Source organism: Coenobita brevimanus, chromosome 95 (assembly GCF_032717465.1).
Source record: "Coenobita brevimanus isolate Jiangsu-jjx chromosome 95, ASM3271746v2, whole genome shotgun sequence".
NCBI classification, from domain to species: Eukaryota; Metazoa; Arthropoda; class Malacostraca; order Decapoda; family Coenobitidae; genus Coenobita; species Coenobita brevimanus.
Window position 1 is genome coordinate 9,025,646 of NC_137048.1, and position 17,468 is coordinate 9,043,113.

General features: G+C 41.3%; 1 protein-coding gene across 1 annotated transcript in view; it reads left to right on the forward strand.

The window, feature by feature from the left end:
- LOC145413230 (multidrug resistance-associated protein 1-like) overlaps positions 1–17,468 on the forward strand; it is a 682,216-nt gene that overhangs the window by 17,988 nt on the left and 646,760 nt on the right. The window contains exons 2-3 of the mRNA XM_080282961.1: positions 5,901–6,020; positions 10,283–10,476. Coding sequence (XP_080139087.1) covers positions 5,901–6,020; positions 10,283–10,476 — 314 coding nt within the window. The remainder of the gene's footprint in view (positions 1–5,900; positions 6,021–10,282; positions 10,477–17,468) is intronic.

A 17,468-nucleotide genomic window follows, 5' to 3' on the forward strand; every position in this document is an offset into this window, starting at 1 on the left:
TCCTGCAAAAAACAGGAAAAATGTCATCAGTGTGACCTTTATCGCTGTGGCATATCCAGTGTGTGTGTGTGTGTGTGTGTGTGTGTGTGTGTGTGTGTGTGTGTGTGTGTGTGTGTGTGTGTGTGTGTGTTCGTTCGTTCCTTCGTTTAAAGATTCCCTTCACCTACAGTGCAGGCCGGGCCATACATTAGCCCGGTCAGTGGAGTATGGGCTGGTTAAAAAACAGTAAGGGGGGAGGACAGGACCTGGGGATTGCCCAGCACACACGTCCTGTCTCCTGGCTGGCTTTGTGGTGTGTGTGTGTGTGTGTTTGCTTTAACTCCTCCTAGGTTATATGATGGATTTGAATGAAACTTCCCAGGTGAGTTCGTCCGGTGCCTTGAAAGGTCTTCCTCTATATAAATATTTCCAACCAAGATTTTCAGGAGATATAAACGCCTAACCAAACTGAAAATTCTCAGAAATAAAGAAAGGTAGGGTGATATGACTTTAGGTTCGTAACAGGTGTTGTACAATGGACTCTTAGCCATTATGAACTATATGGGGTGCATGGTGTTGACCCTAGTGATTTCTTCAGGTCCAGTCATCTCAAAAAATAAATAAATTAGTTAATAATAATAATAGTAATAATAATAATAATAATAATCATAATAATAATAATAAAAGTAATAATAATAATAATAATAATAATAATAATAATAATAATAATAAGAAGAAGAAGAAGAAGAAGAAAGAAGGGAGAATGACGAAATGGATTTCAACAAATATTCTCAGGTCACTTCGTCCGATTACTTGATAATACATACAATTCTCAACCATTATTTTTAGGGGTAATACCTCCCTCGAAAACTCATAATGGATATAAAATGGGTGAATTAGGGCAGATATGACTTTAATATCTTTGTTCATGTTTTACAATGGTCTCTAATCTGCAATTCGATATTTGGGGAGCGTTATCCACCCCTCCCAATGATTCTAGGGGGCCAGCCCCTCTCAAAGATAAAAACGAACGGAAATGGAGAAAATGCCTGAATGATGCTTCCTAGTGAGTTCGTCAGGTTGCTGGGAAGGCCTTCCAATATACGCAATTTCCAGCCATGACTTTTAGGGGGGTCAGTCCCTCGCCACTTCATTAAAAATTCTCAGAAATAAGGAAAGGAGGGCATATATTTCTTTGCCATCTTACTACACAGTGTATAACAGACTCTCATCCATAGTGGGATATTTGGATAGCCTGAACCTCCAGTGATTCTTGGAGAGGTCAGCCCCCTCCCCAAAAGTAAACCAGTTAATAAGGGAAAATGAGCACAGGGATTTCAACGAAATCTGCATATTTATCGCCGGATTGGGCATACAGTTTCCATGTTTTCTCTGAATGCACAAGAAGTAAGTGTACATTTATATTTGGGGTCCATAACCTTCCCCTAACGATCGATATATATATATATATATATATATATATATATATATATATATATATATATATATATATATATATATATATATATATATATATATATATATAAGAAAGTTAAATCAGGGAAAGCCCCAGGAATTGATGGAGTGTGTGGTGAAATGCTGAAGCATGGGGGAGAGATAGTAGTAGAATGGATGTGGAAGATGTGCAGATTGGCCTGGGAGGAAGGTAGAGTACCGGAGGATTGGAAGTCAGGTATAATTATTCCCTTGTACAAAGGAAAAGAGGAAAAAGAAGTGTGTGGTAATCATAGGGGCATTTGTCTTCTTAGTATAATAGGAAAAGTGTATGGTAGGATACTTATAGACAGAGTTAGAGAAAGAACAGAGAAATTAGTTGGAGAAGAACAGGGAGGCTTTAGGAAGGGAAGAGGTTGTGTAGATCAGATATTCATTCTTAGATCTTTAGTGGAAAAGTTTCCAGAGAAGGGAAAGAAGTTGTATGCGGCTTTCATGGATTTGGAGAAAGCATATGACAGGGTGGATAGACAAGGATTGTGGAAAGTGTTAAGAATATATGGAGTAGATGGGAAATTGCTGAATGCTGTGAAGAGTATGTACGATGGTGTGAAGGCTGCAGTGCGTGTGGATGGTGAACTAAGTGAATTTTTCTCCTTGAAAGTTGGTTTGAAACAGGGATGTGTCATGTCTCCATGGTTGTTCAATCTGTACATGGATGGGGTAATAAAAGAGGTACAAGGTAGGGTAGTGGATGTTGGAGTGGCCCTGGTGAGAGAGGATAGTGTTTGGAAACTCCCTGTACTGTTGTTTGCAGATGATACTGTGTTGTTGAGTGAAGACGAAGGGGAGCTGCAAGGCTTGGTGAATGAGTTTGAGAGAGTGTGTAAGAAACGGAATCTAAAGGTGAATGTAGGGAAGAGTAAAGTGATGGTCTTTGAGAGAGGTGAAGTTAGTGAATGTACAGCGAGGTTGGATGGTGAGGAATTGGAAAATGTGAGTACGTTTAAGTACTTGGGTAGTGTGATGAGTAAGGATGGAGGTTTGGAGGGTGAAGTGTTTGAAAGGGTACAGCAGGGAAGAAAGGTTGCTGGTTCTTTGAAAGCAGTGATAAGAAACAGGGAAGTGAGCATGGAAGTGAAAAAGTTAGTACATGACAGTATTGTGATACCAACTCTAACTTATGGAAGTGAAGCTTGGACATTGTTGGAAGGACACAAGTCAAGAGTGACAGCAGTGGAAATGAGTTATTTAAGAGGAGCCTGTGGAGTCACGTGGAGAGACAGGCTGACGAATGAGGATATAAAGGAGCGTTGTGGTGTGGATGTGGATGTGATAGGAAGCGTTATGAGGAACACACTGAGGTGGTTTGGCCATGCGGAGAGGATGGAGGGTGAAAGACTGACAAAGAGAGTGTATGTGAGTGAGGTGGAGGGGGGAAGAGGGAGGGGGAGGCCGAGGATGAGATGGAGGGATGGGGTGGAGAAGTATATGAGAGCGGGGCGTGTGAGTGGGGAGCAGGGCAGTGAAATGGCGGGGGACAGGGCGACTTGGAGGCGATTTGTTTGTGGCCACCCCAAACGGGATTGAGGCGTCTGGCAATATATATATATAGATAGATAGATAGATAAATATATAGATATATATATATATATATATATATATCAATCAATCAATCAATCATTTCCTGTGGCACCCTCGGGGATGCATAGGGCCTCGATGAACTCACACCACCACATCCTATCTTGTGCTAACTCCTCAAGATCTCCCCAACACTCATCTCCAGCTTCCCGTCTCATTGTCCTCACCCACGTCTCTTTTGGCCTTCCTCTACCTCTCCTACCAAGTGCCACCCACCCTGGTGTACCTCGTACTATTCCCTGTCTCCTATACACATGTCCTAGCCACTTCCATCGTGAGAATCTAACATATTCATCGATCGGCTGCACTCCCGTTATTTCTCTAATTCTACTATTTGGTATCCTTTCCCACCACTTAACTCCTAATATTCTTCTAAGTGCTTTATTTTCAAACACCAAGAATTTATTTTCCATAATCACTGTGCTGTACCAAGACTCGTGTCCATAAATTAAGATACTCCTAACCATTACCTTATAAAGTTTGATTTTTGTATGCACAGAGAAATTGTTATTATTCCAAATATTTTTAAGCATTCCCATTGCCTGATTAGCCTTCTTTAACCTTTCATCGAATTCAAAGTTCAAAGAACCATCCTTGGCTAAATAAGTACCTAAATATTTAAACCTATCAACTTGCTTTACAACCATACCTCCAATTACACATTCCTGCGCATTTTCCATATTCATATTGATTATTTCAGTTTTTCCACAATTAATAACCAAACCCACCTTGCGACCTTCACTCACCAAACAGTCCAATACTCTCTGCATCTCTTCTGGCCCATCACAAATCAAAACTATATCATCTGCATAATCTAAATCCAAAAGTTTCCTGTTCTCTCCCCAAAGTATACCTGCACCGGTTTCTGTTCCAACGCGTTTCATAATGTAATCAATGACCAATATAAATAGTAAAGGCGATAGAACACCACCTTGAATTACTCCGGACTTGACTTCAAACGAATCACTCAGACAACCATCAACCATCACTTTACAAAATGTGTCCTCATGCATGTTCATAATGACCCTCACAAACTCCTCTGGTATTCCATAATGTCTCATGATCTTCCCCATAGTCTCTCTCGAAACACTATCAAAAGCCTTTTCAAAATCAACAAAACAAAGACTTAACGGTACTCTCATTTCATTAACTTGCTGCATCAAATGCCTAACTATAAAGATCTGATCATTGCAACCACGTCCCTTTCTAAAACCGGCCTGTTCATCCCTCAGAATACCCTCAACCACTGGCTCCAACCTATTTAACAACACTCTACTGAAAACTTTCAAAGCTATCGGTGACAAAGAGATTCCCCTCCAATTACCACATTCACTCAGGTCTCCCTTCTTCGGAACTTTAACAATTACACCATTCTTCCAAACTGATGGTAGTAACCCCGTCACCCATATCTTATTGAATAGCTTGGTCAAGATCATTATTAATCTATCCCCCTCCACTTTAAACATTTCCGGAAATAAACCATCCTCCCCTGGTGCCTTATTATTCTTTAACTGTTTTACTGCTTTCTCCACTTCTGCAAGCCTCAACTCTCCCGTTTCTATATTTAAATCTTCCTGAGCAGACGGTATATCCTCTTCTGGTGGTATTGGTCTATTAAGAACTGTCTCAAAATGCTCTTTCCATCTATTTTTAATATCTCCATCTTTGGTCAATAAATTTCCTTCCCTGTCTCTAACTGGTATTTCCTTGCGTTTGCCTGCATTACCACTCAGTTCTCTAATCGATTCATATGCTATTCTTTGACTCTGTCCATCATTTTTGTTTATTAAGATTTCAGTCTCTGCAACCTTTGCATCCACACATCTTCTTTTATCTCTCCTAGCTAACCTTCTTACTTCTGAATTCAAACTCCAGTACGCAGCTCTTGCTAATTCAATCTCTCGTTCATCAACGCATTGCATCTCACTCCTCAATTTAGCCTCTCCTCTCTTTTTTATCATATCCCACGTTTCCTCTGATATCCATTTCTTTCTCCTGGAGCTATGTCTCCTTCCAATCGTACATTCAGCAGTCTCATGCAAAACTTTGTTCACATCCTCCCACATCTCATCTACACTTCTCTCCCCCTCTTCCAACGTTTCCAACACCAAAAACCTATTTCTGCATTCTAATCTGAATTCCTCCTTTTCTTCTCCTTCCCTTCTAAGCTTAACAATATCGTATCCACCAACACCAGATTTTTCCTTCTTCTGATTTTTAAGTTTAAACCTTATTTTTGCAATGCTGAGTTGATGGTCACTACCAATATCCGCTCCCCGTTTAACATGAACATCTAGCAGAGAACTTCTATGCCTCCTACTGATAGCGATGTGATCAATCTGATTTTTATATTTTCCACACGGCGACATATATATATATATATATATATATATATATATATATATAACTGGTACCGTAAATTAAGAGACAATTAACAACTGAGCTTTAAAGGTAGCATTCGAGCATTACCAGGTAATCGCTGCTTAGGAGATTAAGAGCTTAACAAGGAAAACAAAGGGAGAGCTGGCGATCTATACTGAGGATTTTGCATATATTTTTGATGACTTAGGAGCTTTTCTTGCATCTCTTCCTTAACGACATATTGTCTATTAATTTTGCCGTATTTTTCACTTGTACGGTATTTTGCTCATTGTAACATCGAAATAGTTTCCATGTACAACATTTTACGGAATTATAAAATGCTTTAAGCAGAAAACACTGGCAGAGAAGAGGTGCAAGTGTCTCTTTAACTAACCAGAATAAGGGCGTGAGCATACTATACGCCCGTTACATTATAATATCAGTGCCTTTTGTGGTGTCCCCAGGATGGCCGCTTGAGCCCCACCCTGACCACAACCTTCCTTGTGCAGTATGTCGGCGCTGCACTCAGTCTGGCCCTTAACTCCTTCACAGACAATCATCCACGGAATAAAGATTTTGATAAGGTATGTGTTCGAATATAATGCTGTTTTGTGTTATAATAATACCCTGTCATGCTGCTCTATGTCTTTTTGCTTCATAGTTATGGTAACAACAATGGCCGCCATATTTCGCTTAATGCCAGTGTACAATATATCTAAATCTGTCTATCTATCTATCTATCTATCTATCTATTCATTGGCAGAGAAAATCATTAATTTCTCTTTTTCAGTCATCATTCGTCAAGGTACCATCTTTCTCTTTACTCCATTCACAAAATTCATACCTGACCCTTGATATATCACACCATCCCATTCATCCATGTGCTTATACCTGACCCTAGACATATCTCACTATCCCATTCATTCATGTGCTCGTACCTGTCCTTCGACATATCACACCCTCCCATTTATCCTTGTGCTCATACCTGAGCAAAGACAGGTCACACCTTCCCATTCATCCATGTGCACATACTCGATTTCAGACACGTCACACCTTTCCTGACTTTTAACATAAAAGAAATGCCAATCAATCGCTTAACTGCCTCGAATCCTCACCTGGTACAACGCCACTACATCATGCCTTCTTCCCCTTAATTACCTTCACATCACACGTTGGTAACCCTCACAGTTCCAATATTAATGATACTTGCTGGGAAGGCACAGGTTCCAGTTCCAAAGCTTTTGCATCTAGTTTTGGGTAGTCACTTTGGGTCCACGCAACCCCTTCGCTCTTATTTATCTCAGTGACACGCAGCGAGTGTCAGGATACACAGTAGTATTACCTTTCCACACTCTCAGTGATGGGAAGGTCAGAGGTCGGAAATCTTGTCTTGTGAAGTCTTGTGAGACATCTGAGTTTGGACACGGGTTCTCTGTTGTAGTCAAAGTCATTTCTTAAGAATGAATGGCTTTCTATCTAGTACGAAGCTTCCATGTACAGATCACTAGCACTCTCATGGCAACTGTGTGAGTAGACTGGAGCATTAGTTGTAGAAAGCAGTACTCCCAAGTGGATGGAAAGCTGATGACAGGGAGAACTGTAGTTCCTCTTTCATCAGCCCTCGGGATTAGCATCTGATCATCCCCCTTTGCTGAACTTTTTCCGTGTTTCAGTAACACAGCGAGTAGACCAGGATACTCTCCTATGCAAGTTCCTCTAACTGTCAACACCAAACTACGTGCGTTACACACAACATCAACACCCAATCTCAGTCCTCTGGGGGGGGGGGAGGCATAAAAGCCCCCAACCATCCTCCCCTCGCCTGGTGACAGCCAAGAGAGATGTTTGGAACCACTGTCTGACACTTTTTCTTCATTTTTGCAACATTCGTGGCCTTTCATTTAATTTTCTCTCTGTTGAACACCTCTCCCTTCCTCTAAATCACAACTGTCATCCATCACCGAGACTCAGCTGTCTGAGGCGACTAACACCAATCCGTTCTCTGTATCCTCCTACTTTCTTTATACTCACTTCAAAGCCAAAGGTTGCTGTTGTGTATAATGTACACACCAGCGTATCTAGCTCTCATGTTCTAGAATTGAAATCGATTTCTTTACTCCCTGGCTTCGGCTGTCCTTTCATTCTCTGAGTAAGTATATCTGTGATGTGTACTTATCGCTTAAGTCTACTGACTATGGAAATGTATTTGACTGTTTTACTTTTAACATGGAACACATCCTATTAATTTCTCCATTCTCTGAAATCTTCATTCAAGGTGATTTCAATGTTCACCACCACCTTTGCCTCTCCTCTCCTTTCACTGATCCATCTGGCAAACAAGCCTACATTTTTTTCTATCCATATTTACCTCGACCAGATTGTGCAGCATCCTACCCATATCCCTGACTACTAGGAGAGAGTTTCATCATACTTGATGCTTTCCTTACAACTAATCCTTCTGCTTATACTGATAATCCTTTTTCTCCATTGGGCTCCTCCGATAACAACCTCATCACCTTAACCTCTCCTAGCACTCCAGTAAGACCTGTAGACCTCCTAAGAAGCAGTAGCTGTGACATTTTGGAACTGCTGATTGGGAGGCCCTCAGGCAGTACTTTGATTTTCCCTGGATTGATTATTGCTTCCATGACTGAGAGCCATTTGAATGTGCCGTGCACAAAACAGAGGTTATTCTCTTGGGCTTGGAAGCATACATTCCCTTCTCTTATCCTGTGGCTAATGCAAAAAAAATTAATTGATTATGCTTGTTCTAATGCTGTCCAAAACAAGAAGGCCTAGTACAGGAGCCAACCCATCACTTTTATGTTTCTGCTAAGAATCATGCCACGAGTAAATCTGTTCTTCTATCTGCTAAGAATAAATTCATTTGTACTAATGATTCTGAACTTTCAAACTCAGATTCTTCCCACTCCTTCTTGCACCATACAAAAACTCCTTGTAAGTGTACATCAACATCCATCCCGGCTTTTTTGTTTCGATGAGTGTTCAGCTGTTTCTTCTACTGATAAAGCAGAACTTCACGCAGACTTACTCCTCCAATTCCACCGTAGACGATTCCGGTGCTGTTCCTCCATCACCTCCCCCCTCTGACTTCCTCATTGCTGATATTACAATTTCTTCAATTGGTGTGTTTTCTGCAATCGCTGGCTTCAAACTAACAAGGCATACGGGCCTGATGGTGTCCCCCGTTTTCTTCAAGAACTGTGAGTCTGTGCTTACACCCTGTCTAGGTATACTTTTTCGCCCTTGTCTGTCAGCTTGTACCTTTCCTTCTTGTTGGAAGTTTGCTCTCATTCAACCTGTCCAAAAGAAGAGTGACCATTCCCAGCCTTCTAAATATTGCGCAATTGCTTTAACATCCTGTATTTTTTAAATATCAAAAATCTCTCCTTAACAAAACAAAAAAATAAATAAAAATAAACCATCTTTCCTATCACAAACTTCTTTCCGACCTTCAGTATGGGCTGCACCCAGGATGTTCCACTGGCGATCTTCTTACCTTCCTTTCAAACCCCCAAGAAATCCTCCTTTCGGGACTTTGGCGAAAGGTTTGCCATTGCACTTAACATCTCAAACGCATTCGATCTAGTCTGACCTAAATGTTTAATTTCCAAGCTATTTTCTTAAAGTTTCCATCCTTCTGTCTGTGCCTTCGTCTTTAGTTTCCTTCCTGGTCGTTCTGTAGATGCTGTTGTAGATGGTTGCCGTTCTGTTGTATATGGCCACTGTTCTTCTCCTAGAGCTATCAATAGTGGTGTTCCCCACGGTTCTGTCCTATCACCTACATTCTTCCTTCTGTTCATAAATGAACTTCAGTTTTGTACAGCAAACTCTATCCACTCATATGCTGATGATTCCACCCTTCACTTTTCCATCTGGTTCTTGTTGCATCCATCTTAGCAGCTACTTCAATGAACAAGGGATTAGGATATGGCACTCCTAATGTCTGACTCAGCTCATGTCTCTGACTGGGGTACAAGTAATCTTGTTGTTTTTCATGCATCAAAAACTCAGTTCTTACATCATTCACACCACTCAGAATCTTCCACATGAGTATCCTCTAGTTTTTTACAGTATCCAACTCAATCCTGCATCATCTTTGAACATACTTAGTGTTTCATTCTTTTGGGATTTATGTTGAAAAGATCATATTACCTCTTTTATAAAAAATTCTCCCAAGAGATTAGATGTGCTATGCCAACTCTGTCGCTTCTTTACTCTGGACAATTTCAGACTTAATACTGGATTTTGTTCGCCCCTGAGTAGAGTACAACTCTCATATATTGTTTCTCACATACAGCCCTTCTCAACAAGGGAAAATCAAAGGGTTTTCTTCTCATTAACTCTCTCCTCTTACTGGCTTCCTTCAGCCTTTATGTCTTCACCGCACTGTTACATTTTTATCTTTACCTATCGCTACTTCAATGGTTGCTTCTCCTCTGAACTGTCTGCTTGCATCCCTCCACCAATACGGCGGGCGCATAGCACCCGTCTAGCGGCAAACTCTCATCCCTTTTCTGTCCAGCTCTATAGTGCAAGAGTTAACCGTTCTTCCCAGCTATCATGTGTGCGACAGGTCAGCTCTAGAATTGTCTTCCTCTCTTTGTATTTTGTACCACCTATGACCTCCAGCATTTCAAAAGCAGTGTATCCAGGCATTTCCAAATGAATTATATGGACGTAGGGTCTCTGTTTTCTTGTCTTAATTCTTTCATGGAGGGAACAGTCTTGCGGGGTTCTAGCTTTTGGTTCCTTCTTCCATTAAAAAACAATCCCTTCTAAGTCTGTGACATCCATCTACCAATTAATTCATAATGTTTGTCAGAGTGCAGAGCATCCCGAGGAGCGTCACTCCTTTCCGAGCCGCATCACATACAGCTGGGTGACAAGGTTGGTGTGGGGTGGCTGGAGACGACCTATAACCCCAAATGACCTCTTCCCAGTACCATCTTATTCCACCGCTGCACGCATCGACGCAAAGTGGAGGGCGGTCTGGCGGAGGGAGCAGAGCTCCATTAGGTGAGAGGAAACAGAGAAGAGTGGTGAACACGGGGAGGTGTGGAGATTAGATGGAGGTGAAGTGATGTGGAAAAACAGTGGAGGGAAAATGTAAAAACTGAAGGGAAAAGAGTCACTAAAAGAGGAAGAAATGGCGAAAGAGAGAGAAGACCTTCAGATGAGAGTAAGAAGGTGGAGAGGGGATGGGTAACACTTGGAAGAATAGGGAATGTAGTGGGAAGAGGGAGTTAGGTGAAGGCAAATGGGAGGATGTGGAAAGAGTACGGATAGTTGTGAATGATAGATGAAAAGAAGTGTAGGGGAGAGGGGGTGAGTTTGAAAAAGGAATGGGACGTTAGAGGGACGAAAGATTATAGTGAATGGCAGAAAGAGAGGGAGGTGGAGGGAAAGATGAGAGAACTAGAGGGAAAAAAGGTAGAGGAAAGAAAATAGTGGAGGAAAGAGGGAGGGAGATATGGGAAGAGGGAAGAAGGGAGGAAGAAAGGAACGGAGATGATGGGAGAAGGGTAAGAGAATTGAGAAGAAGGTGGTAATATAATATGCGATAAAATGGAGAGAAAGACTGAGAGCAAAGTAAGAAGATAAGAGTGAGGATGGTGGGTGAATGAGGAGATGAAGACAGAGATTCACGAGATGGTATAGCGTCTAGGAAGTCTTTCCAAGGTTGTTCATTATAGACATGAAAATGAAATATGATTCTCTGAGGTGAAGATTAGGATAGTACCTTATAATAAGAATTTTTATTAAGTGTATCTGAGTGTCCTTGTCAGAGCTGAATTTTTTATCTTTCTACCTATTTCTATTTACTTATCTATCATTTCATATAGATAGATAGATAGATAGACAGGTAGATCGAATTCAACTCTGACAAGTACTAAGGTAATGTTTAATCCAGATACACCAAACAGCGTCATCAGAATATCTGAAGAAATTCTTGAAGTCGAGGAGTACAGTTACTTGGGGCAAATACTAAAACTACAGGAATACCATGATAGCGAAGCAAGAATTACAGTTGGATGGAAAGCTTTCGGTAAACACAGAAACATCATGAAATGTAGCTTGTCATTATGTATGAAAGGAAACATTTATAACGAATATATAATCCCAGCTATGATGTAAGGTTGTGAGACCAGGAAACTGACAAAATAGAAGGAAAATCAACTATTCCTTTCTCAAAGAGCAAGAGAAAGGTCAATGGTCGCACTGTCTTTAAGAGACAGGAAAAGGTCAACTTGGATGAAAGAGCAGACTAAAGTCAAAAACATTATGCAAGAAATAAAAGAACAGAAATGGAAGTAAGCAGACCTTATAGCAAGAATTAGGATACCGACGGAGCAAGAGACTGACTAACTGGACTCCAGGAGATTGTAAGCATGGCAGATAAAGGTCAGACAGGAAGTGGAGATTGGGACAGAGAAGTTTGTGGGAAAAACGTGGCAGATATTGGCTCAGTCAAGGAATTTGTGGAAAGGGATGGGAGAGGCCTCTGTTCAGGGATGGACTTTTGGTGGCTGCTGCTGCAGCTGCTGATTATATATATATATATATATATATATATATATATATATATATATATATATATATATATATATATATATAAAATCAGTGTCCGGATTGTCTCAATCGGATACGTTTATGTGAAGCTACAGAGCTTGATGAATGTTTTTGGCGTATCCAATAGAGCCAGGATTCCTGGGGCATGAATTATAAGTGAATGGAAGCGTAGTCCATTGGATTGGGCTAATTTGAGCTTTCTGGACATTGCTACTCCTTACCTTGCCCTAGGGTTGGAAAGGAGGTCCGGATGATGATGATGATTACATACCATATATATATATATATATATATATATATATATATACTACAGGGAATTTGTGTAACCAGTGATTTCATGAATTCCTTAGGGAATAAGTTAAATGAGTTTAAATTAGGATGGGTTTATTAAGATTTGGTTAATTTAGTTTAGGCTGGAATCATCTAGGTTAAGTTTAGGTTAGATTAGGCTAGGTTAGTTGGGTTAGGTTAGGTTACATTAGGTTAATTTAGATAAATGCTTTGTTATGTTAAACGTTCATATAAATTTACCTAAACTAACTAACCTAGCCTAACCTAACTTAAACTTTACCTAGATTATCCCAGCCTATCCCAACCACAACCTGAATTAACGTAACCTTAATTAACCCAACCCAGTTTAAGCTCATTTCACGAATTCCTTATGAATCTCATGAAATTACTGGCTACACAAATTCCCTGTAATATATATATATATATATATATATATATATATATATATATATATATATATATATATATATATATATATATATATATATATCCTCCTACTTTCTCTATACTCATTTTGAAGCCAAAGGTGGGTGTTGTGTATATACACGCAAACGAATTATCTTGCTCACGTGTTCCAGAACTCGAATCTTCTGAATTCTCTACCGTCTGGCTTCGGCTTTCCTGTCATTCTCTGACTAAATATATCTGTGCTGTTTATTTATCTCCTAAGTCTACTGACTAAAATACTTCGACTATCTTACTTCTACGATGGAGCACATTCTATCCATTTATCCTTTCTCTGAAATCTCCATTTTAGGAAATTTCAATGTTCATCACCACCTTTGGCTCTCCTTTCCTTTCACTGATCCACCTGGTGAACAAGCCTACATCTTTTCTATCTTTAATGACCTAGAGCAGCTTGTACAGCACCCTACCCGTATCCCAGACCGCCTTGGAGAGAGCTCCAACATACTTCACCTCTTCCTTACAACTAATCCTTCTGCTTACACTGCTAATCTTTTCTCTCCGTTGGGCTCCTCCAGTCACAACCTTATTATCTTAACTTGTCCTATCACTCCAGTACAGCCTGTGGACCCTCCAAAGAAACGTCGTCTGTGGCACTTTGGAGCTGCAGATTGGGAGGCCCTCACACAGTACTTCTTTGATTTTCCCTGGAATGGTTATTGCTTCCATGGCAGGGACCCATCTGAGTGTGCCTTACGCATTACGGAGGTTATTCTTCGGGCATGGAAGCATACATTACTTTCTCATATCCTTTGTCTAACGCAAGAAAGCCTTGGTTTAATCACGCTTGTTCTAATGCTGTCCGCAACAAGGAGAGGGCCTACAAAAGGTACCAGAGCCAACCCACCCCTGAATCACATCATCTTTACATTTCTGCCCGGAATCGTGCTAAGTCTGTTCTTCGCTCTGTTAAAAATAATTTCATTCGTACTAAACTCTCTCAACTCTTCAAGTTTAATTCTTCCCTCTTCTTCTGGCACCTTGCCAAAACCTTTCTAGCAACTTTACCTCATCATCCTTCCCTCCTCTTTTCTACTCTGATGGTTCTGTAGCTATTTCTTCTACTGATAAAACAGATCACTTCGCTCAGTTTTTCTTCTCCAGTTCCACCTTAGTCGATTCCGGTGCTGTTTCTCCATCACTTCCCCCCTCTGACTTCCTCATGGCTGACATTAAAATTTCTTCAGCTGATGTATTTTCTGCCATCACTGGCCTTAATCCGTCACGTCCTGAGCTATTTCGCACCTCCGACACCCCCCAGTCCCGAACTATTTTGGATTTTTTTTTTTTTTGCTAAAACTTCCGCTTTTGTTGAGAAACAAAGGAAAATCACCAAGAAAGGGCTTACCGTGGTCCATAAGCGGTCAGAATAGGTGAGGTCCCCCCGCGCCAGGTATTGTATTCTGTCACTGACGTGTGAGGCGCTCACGTTTTCTATGGTAGGTAAGTTTGGGAGAAATCACAAAGAACATCTCTACATTTATTGAATTTGAACTAATAAACAATAACAATAACACTATAATGGTTTTCAATGACATATATATGAAAAATAAACATTGTACCTTCGCGCGAGCATAGCGAGTTTGGTCAGAGTGGTAACACGCTATGTGCTAAGTTTCTTGTTTCAGTCAACATATCATTTTTTCTACCTGTATACTACTGTTCCAATGCCATTTTACCATTTTGTACTGTATGTAAATGTTTTCAGCTGTTTTCATTCATTACGATGACATGTAGCATAACTATTGCACACATCTGCTTGCTCAGTGCACTCGCTATGACTTGTATCTCAACATACCATATAGTTTTATCACTTTCATAATATTGTTTTCTTTACATAAAACCTTCCCTTCACCACTGTAAACCTTTTCAACTATTTATATTCATTATGAGGGCATTTAGCGAAATGCTAGCACGTATTCACTTAGCAAGCACAATCTCTACGACTCGTGTTTCAACTTCTACCTTATTTTTTCACTCCCAATATACTTTCCCACTGACATTACACCCGTTTACACCCTATACTGCACTGTACATATTTACTGGCATTATCTATTCAACTGAGCGTCAGAATATCGCACCGAAATACCCTCGTGATGAATGTTTCGACTAAGATAATACTCACACACTTACATACTAATTTTTCACATATATTACACCCGTTTCGACTTGTAGACTCCTATTTACATATTTACGGGCCTTATTTATTCCACTGAGCGTCAGGAAATTGCATCTATATATACATGCTAGGAATATTTTGACTTAGAATAAATAGCAGCACTTACAAAACTTTCAGCTTACATTACATCTGTTTGCATTTTCCATACAAATATTTACATACTTACGGGCCTTAATTATTCCACTGAGCGTCAGAATATCGCATAAAAATAACCTCACTAGGTATGTTTCCACTTAGATCATATTTATACACTTACATACTAATTTTCCACTTATATTACACCTGTTTCCACTTTATACAACTATTTACAGATCTACGGGTCTTATAATTACACTGAGCGTCTGTTTGTCGCATTTTTTTCTGAGTATCAGCGTCCTATCGCATTCACACCATATCAAAAGTGCATCAAAGTGTGATACTGACTGAAACATGGGTGAATACAGAGACCCACGTCACACTCCACGCACTCATAGCGGGTGTCTTTCCTCTGAGTGGTGGGTCTCACCCGGGAACTGCTACACACGTGACACCTGCGTTGGGTCCTAGGTCTATTTGGCTGGGGAGGGATAGGAGTGGGGAAATGGCGAGCGGATATTCTCAGAGGAGTTTGGGCGACAGGGGCAGTGCGGGTGCGGTGTTGGGGCCTTTCAACCGCATACAGGGAAAAAAATCTCTCTTGTTAGCTCCCTCACAAACCCTTCAAAGGTTTCCTGAACTCCTGTTGTCATGGCGTGCAGGTGGTGGCAATTCAGAGCAGTTATATCTAGCAAGTGAAAGAAAAGCTTCTTATACCACTTCATCGTGGTCCTGGCACACTCTACCTTGGATATCATGGAGTCTGACTGGTCCACCAGGCGCATGTTGATGTTATAATCTAGGACACACTCAGGTTTCCATATGTGGCGTCTGTTCTCGCTCCGGTAATCCACGGAATCAGTACAGTGCATCAAGGGGCTGTGAACCGTGGACAAGAGTCTGATTCTCTATTATGGTTCCACACAGTTGCAAGTATGATGTTTGCCTGGAAGATGACAACCTCATTTCTGTCAAGTTTCTGCCCCACCTTGACCATGTGACACCGGTTCACCTTGACGGTACCACATATTCCCGTGTCCTGCCTCTGTAGATAACGAGCGAGAAGAGGGCTAGTGTACCAGTTGTCCAGGTAAAGGACGTGACTTCGATGAAGGTAGTCTTCTATCATTGTCTTTATCACTGCTCCCGACAGTCCAATACTCCGATTTTCTATTATGTCTGTCTGTGCACCGGTGTACAAGACTATGTCTTGCACATAACCAGTCCTACAGTCACACATAACAAAGATCTTGAACCCAAAACGGTGCCTTTTGCTGGGTATGTACTACCGAAATGAAATATTGCCTCACCACAACACGAGACTCTCGTCTATGACGAGGTCTCTATAGGGATAAAATGACGAACGAAATGTTTGCCTCAGGTGATCAAAGACCAACCTAATTCACCTCATCTTATCAGTGTCATTCGCATTTACAGGATCATCAGCATCGTAAAAGTGGAGGCGACTTAGAATTTGCTGAAAGCAATTATGGCTCATGACTTGGCCAAATATTGGTGTCAGCATAACAGGGTCCCTTGTCCAGTTTGCTTGAATTCTGTTCTTTCGTATAATACCCATCAAAAGGACCAGGGCAAAAAATAAAAACATTTCTGAAAGGGAGACAGGGTAATCATATATGATAGAATGCCTGCTCCATGTGCCCAATCTTTCACTCTCATGGCGCTGGCTGCTAGCGAAATGGCTTGTTTGGTCAACTATCTGCTCCACAAAACCCTCACTGAAAAAAAGGTGGAAAAAATTCAGCCTGGTGGAATTAGGGTGAATTCCGGGAGCAATGCAGCCAGTGCGCGCCTGCTCAGTGTAGGGGTGAATGATGGGAGAAAAATTACTCCCATCCTCCCAATTCCATGAAACAAATTCCTCGTCCCCATCGTCCTCATCGTCGCCTTCGTCTGGGTAGGGAGGAGATGCTGGTGGGGGAGGTTGGGGAGGAGGAGTGCAGAGGGCTTCCCCACTTGCACTCCTCTTCCCTCAGCCTTTACCCTTCCCCTTTCCCTTACCCTTACGGCCTTGTGGAACATTAGGGGGCTGTGGGGATGAAGTCTTTGAATACTGGGGAGCATAAGCCGTGCTGGGGAGTGGTTCCTCCCCACCTTCCCCCTCCATGACAACACCACATGACTCTGCACCCACCCTCACTCGCCCACGTGTCTGGGTATATATGGGAGCATAAGACGTGCTGGGGAGTGGTTCCTCCCCACCTTCCCCCTCCATCACAACCCCACGTGATTCAGGACGCACCATCACTCGCCCATGTGATACACCCCATCGCCTCACACCACCATGGGAGAGTGATGACTCACTCCCGCCACTCTCACTTTCAATACTCCTCCCTGCACTTTCCCTTTCACTTCCCACTCCCTCCACAGCACTTCTTACCTCCCCAAACAAAAAACTAGGCCCATA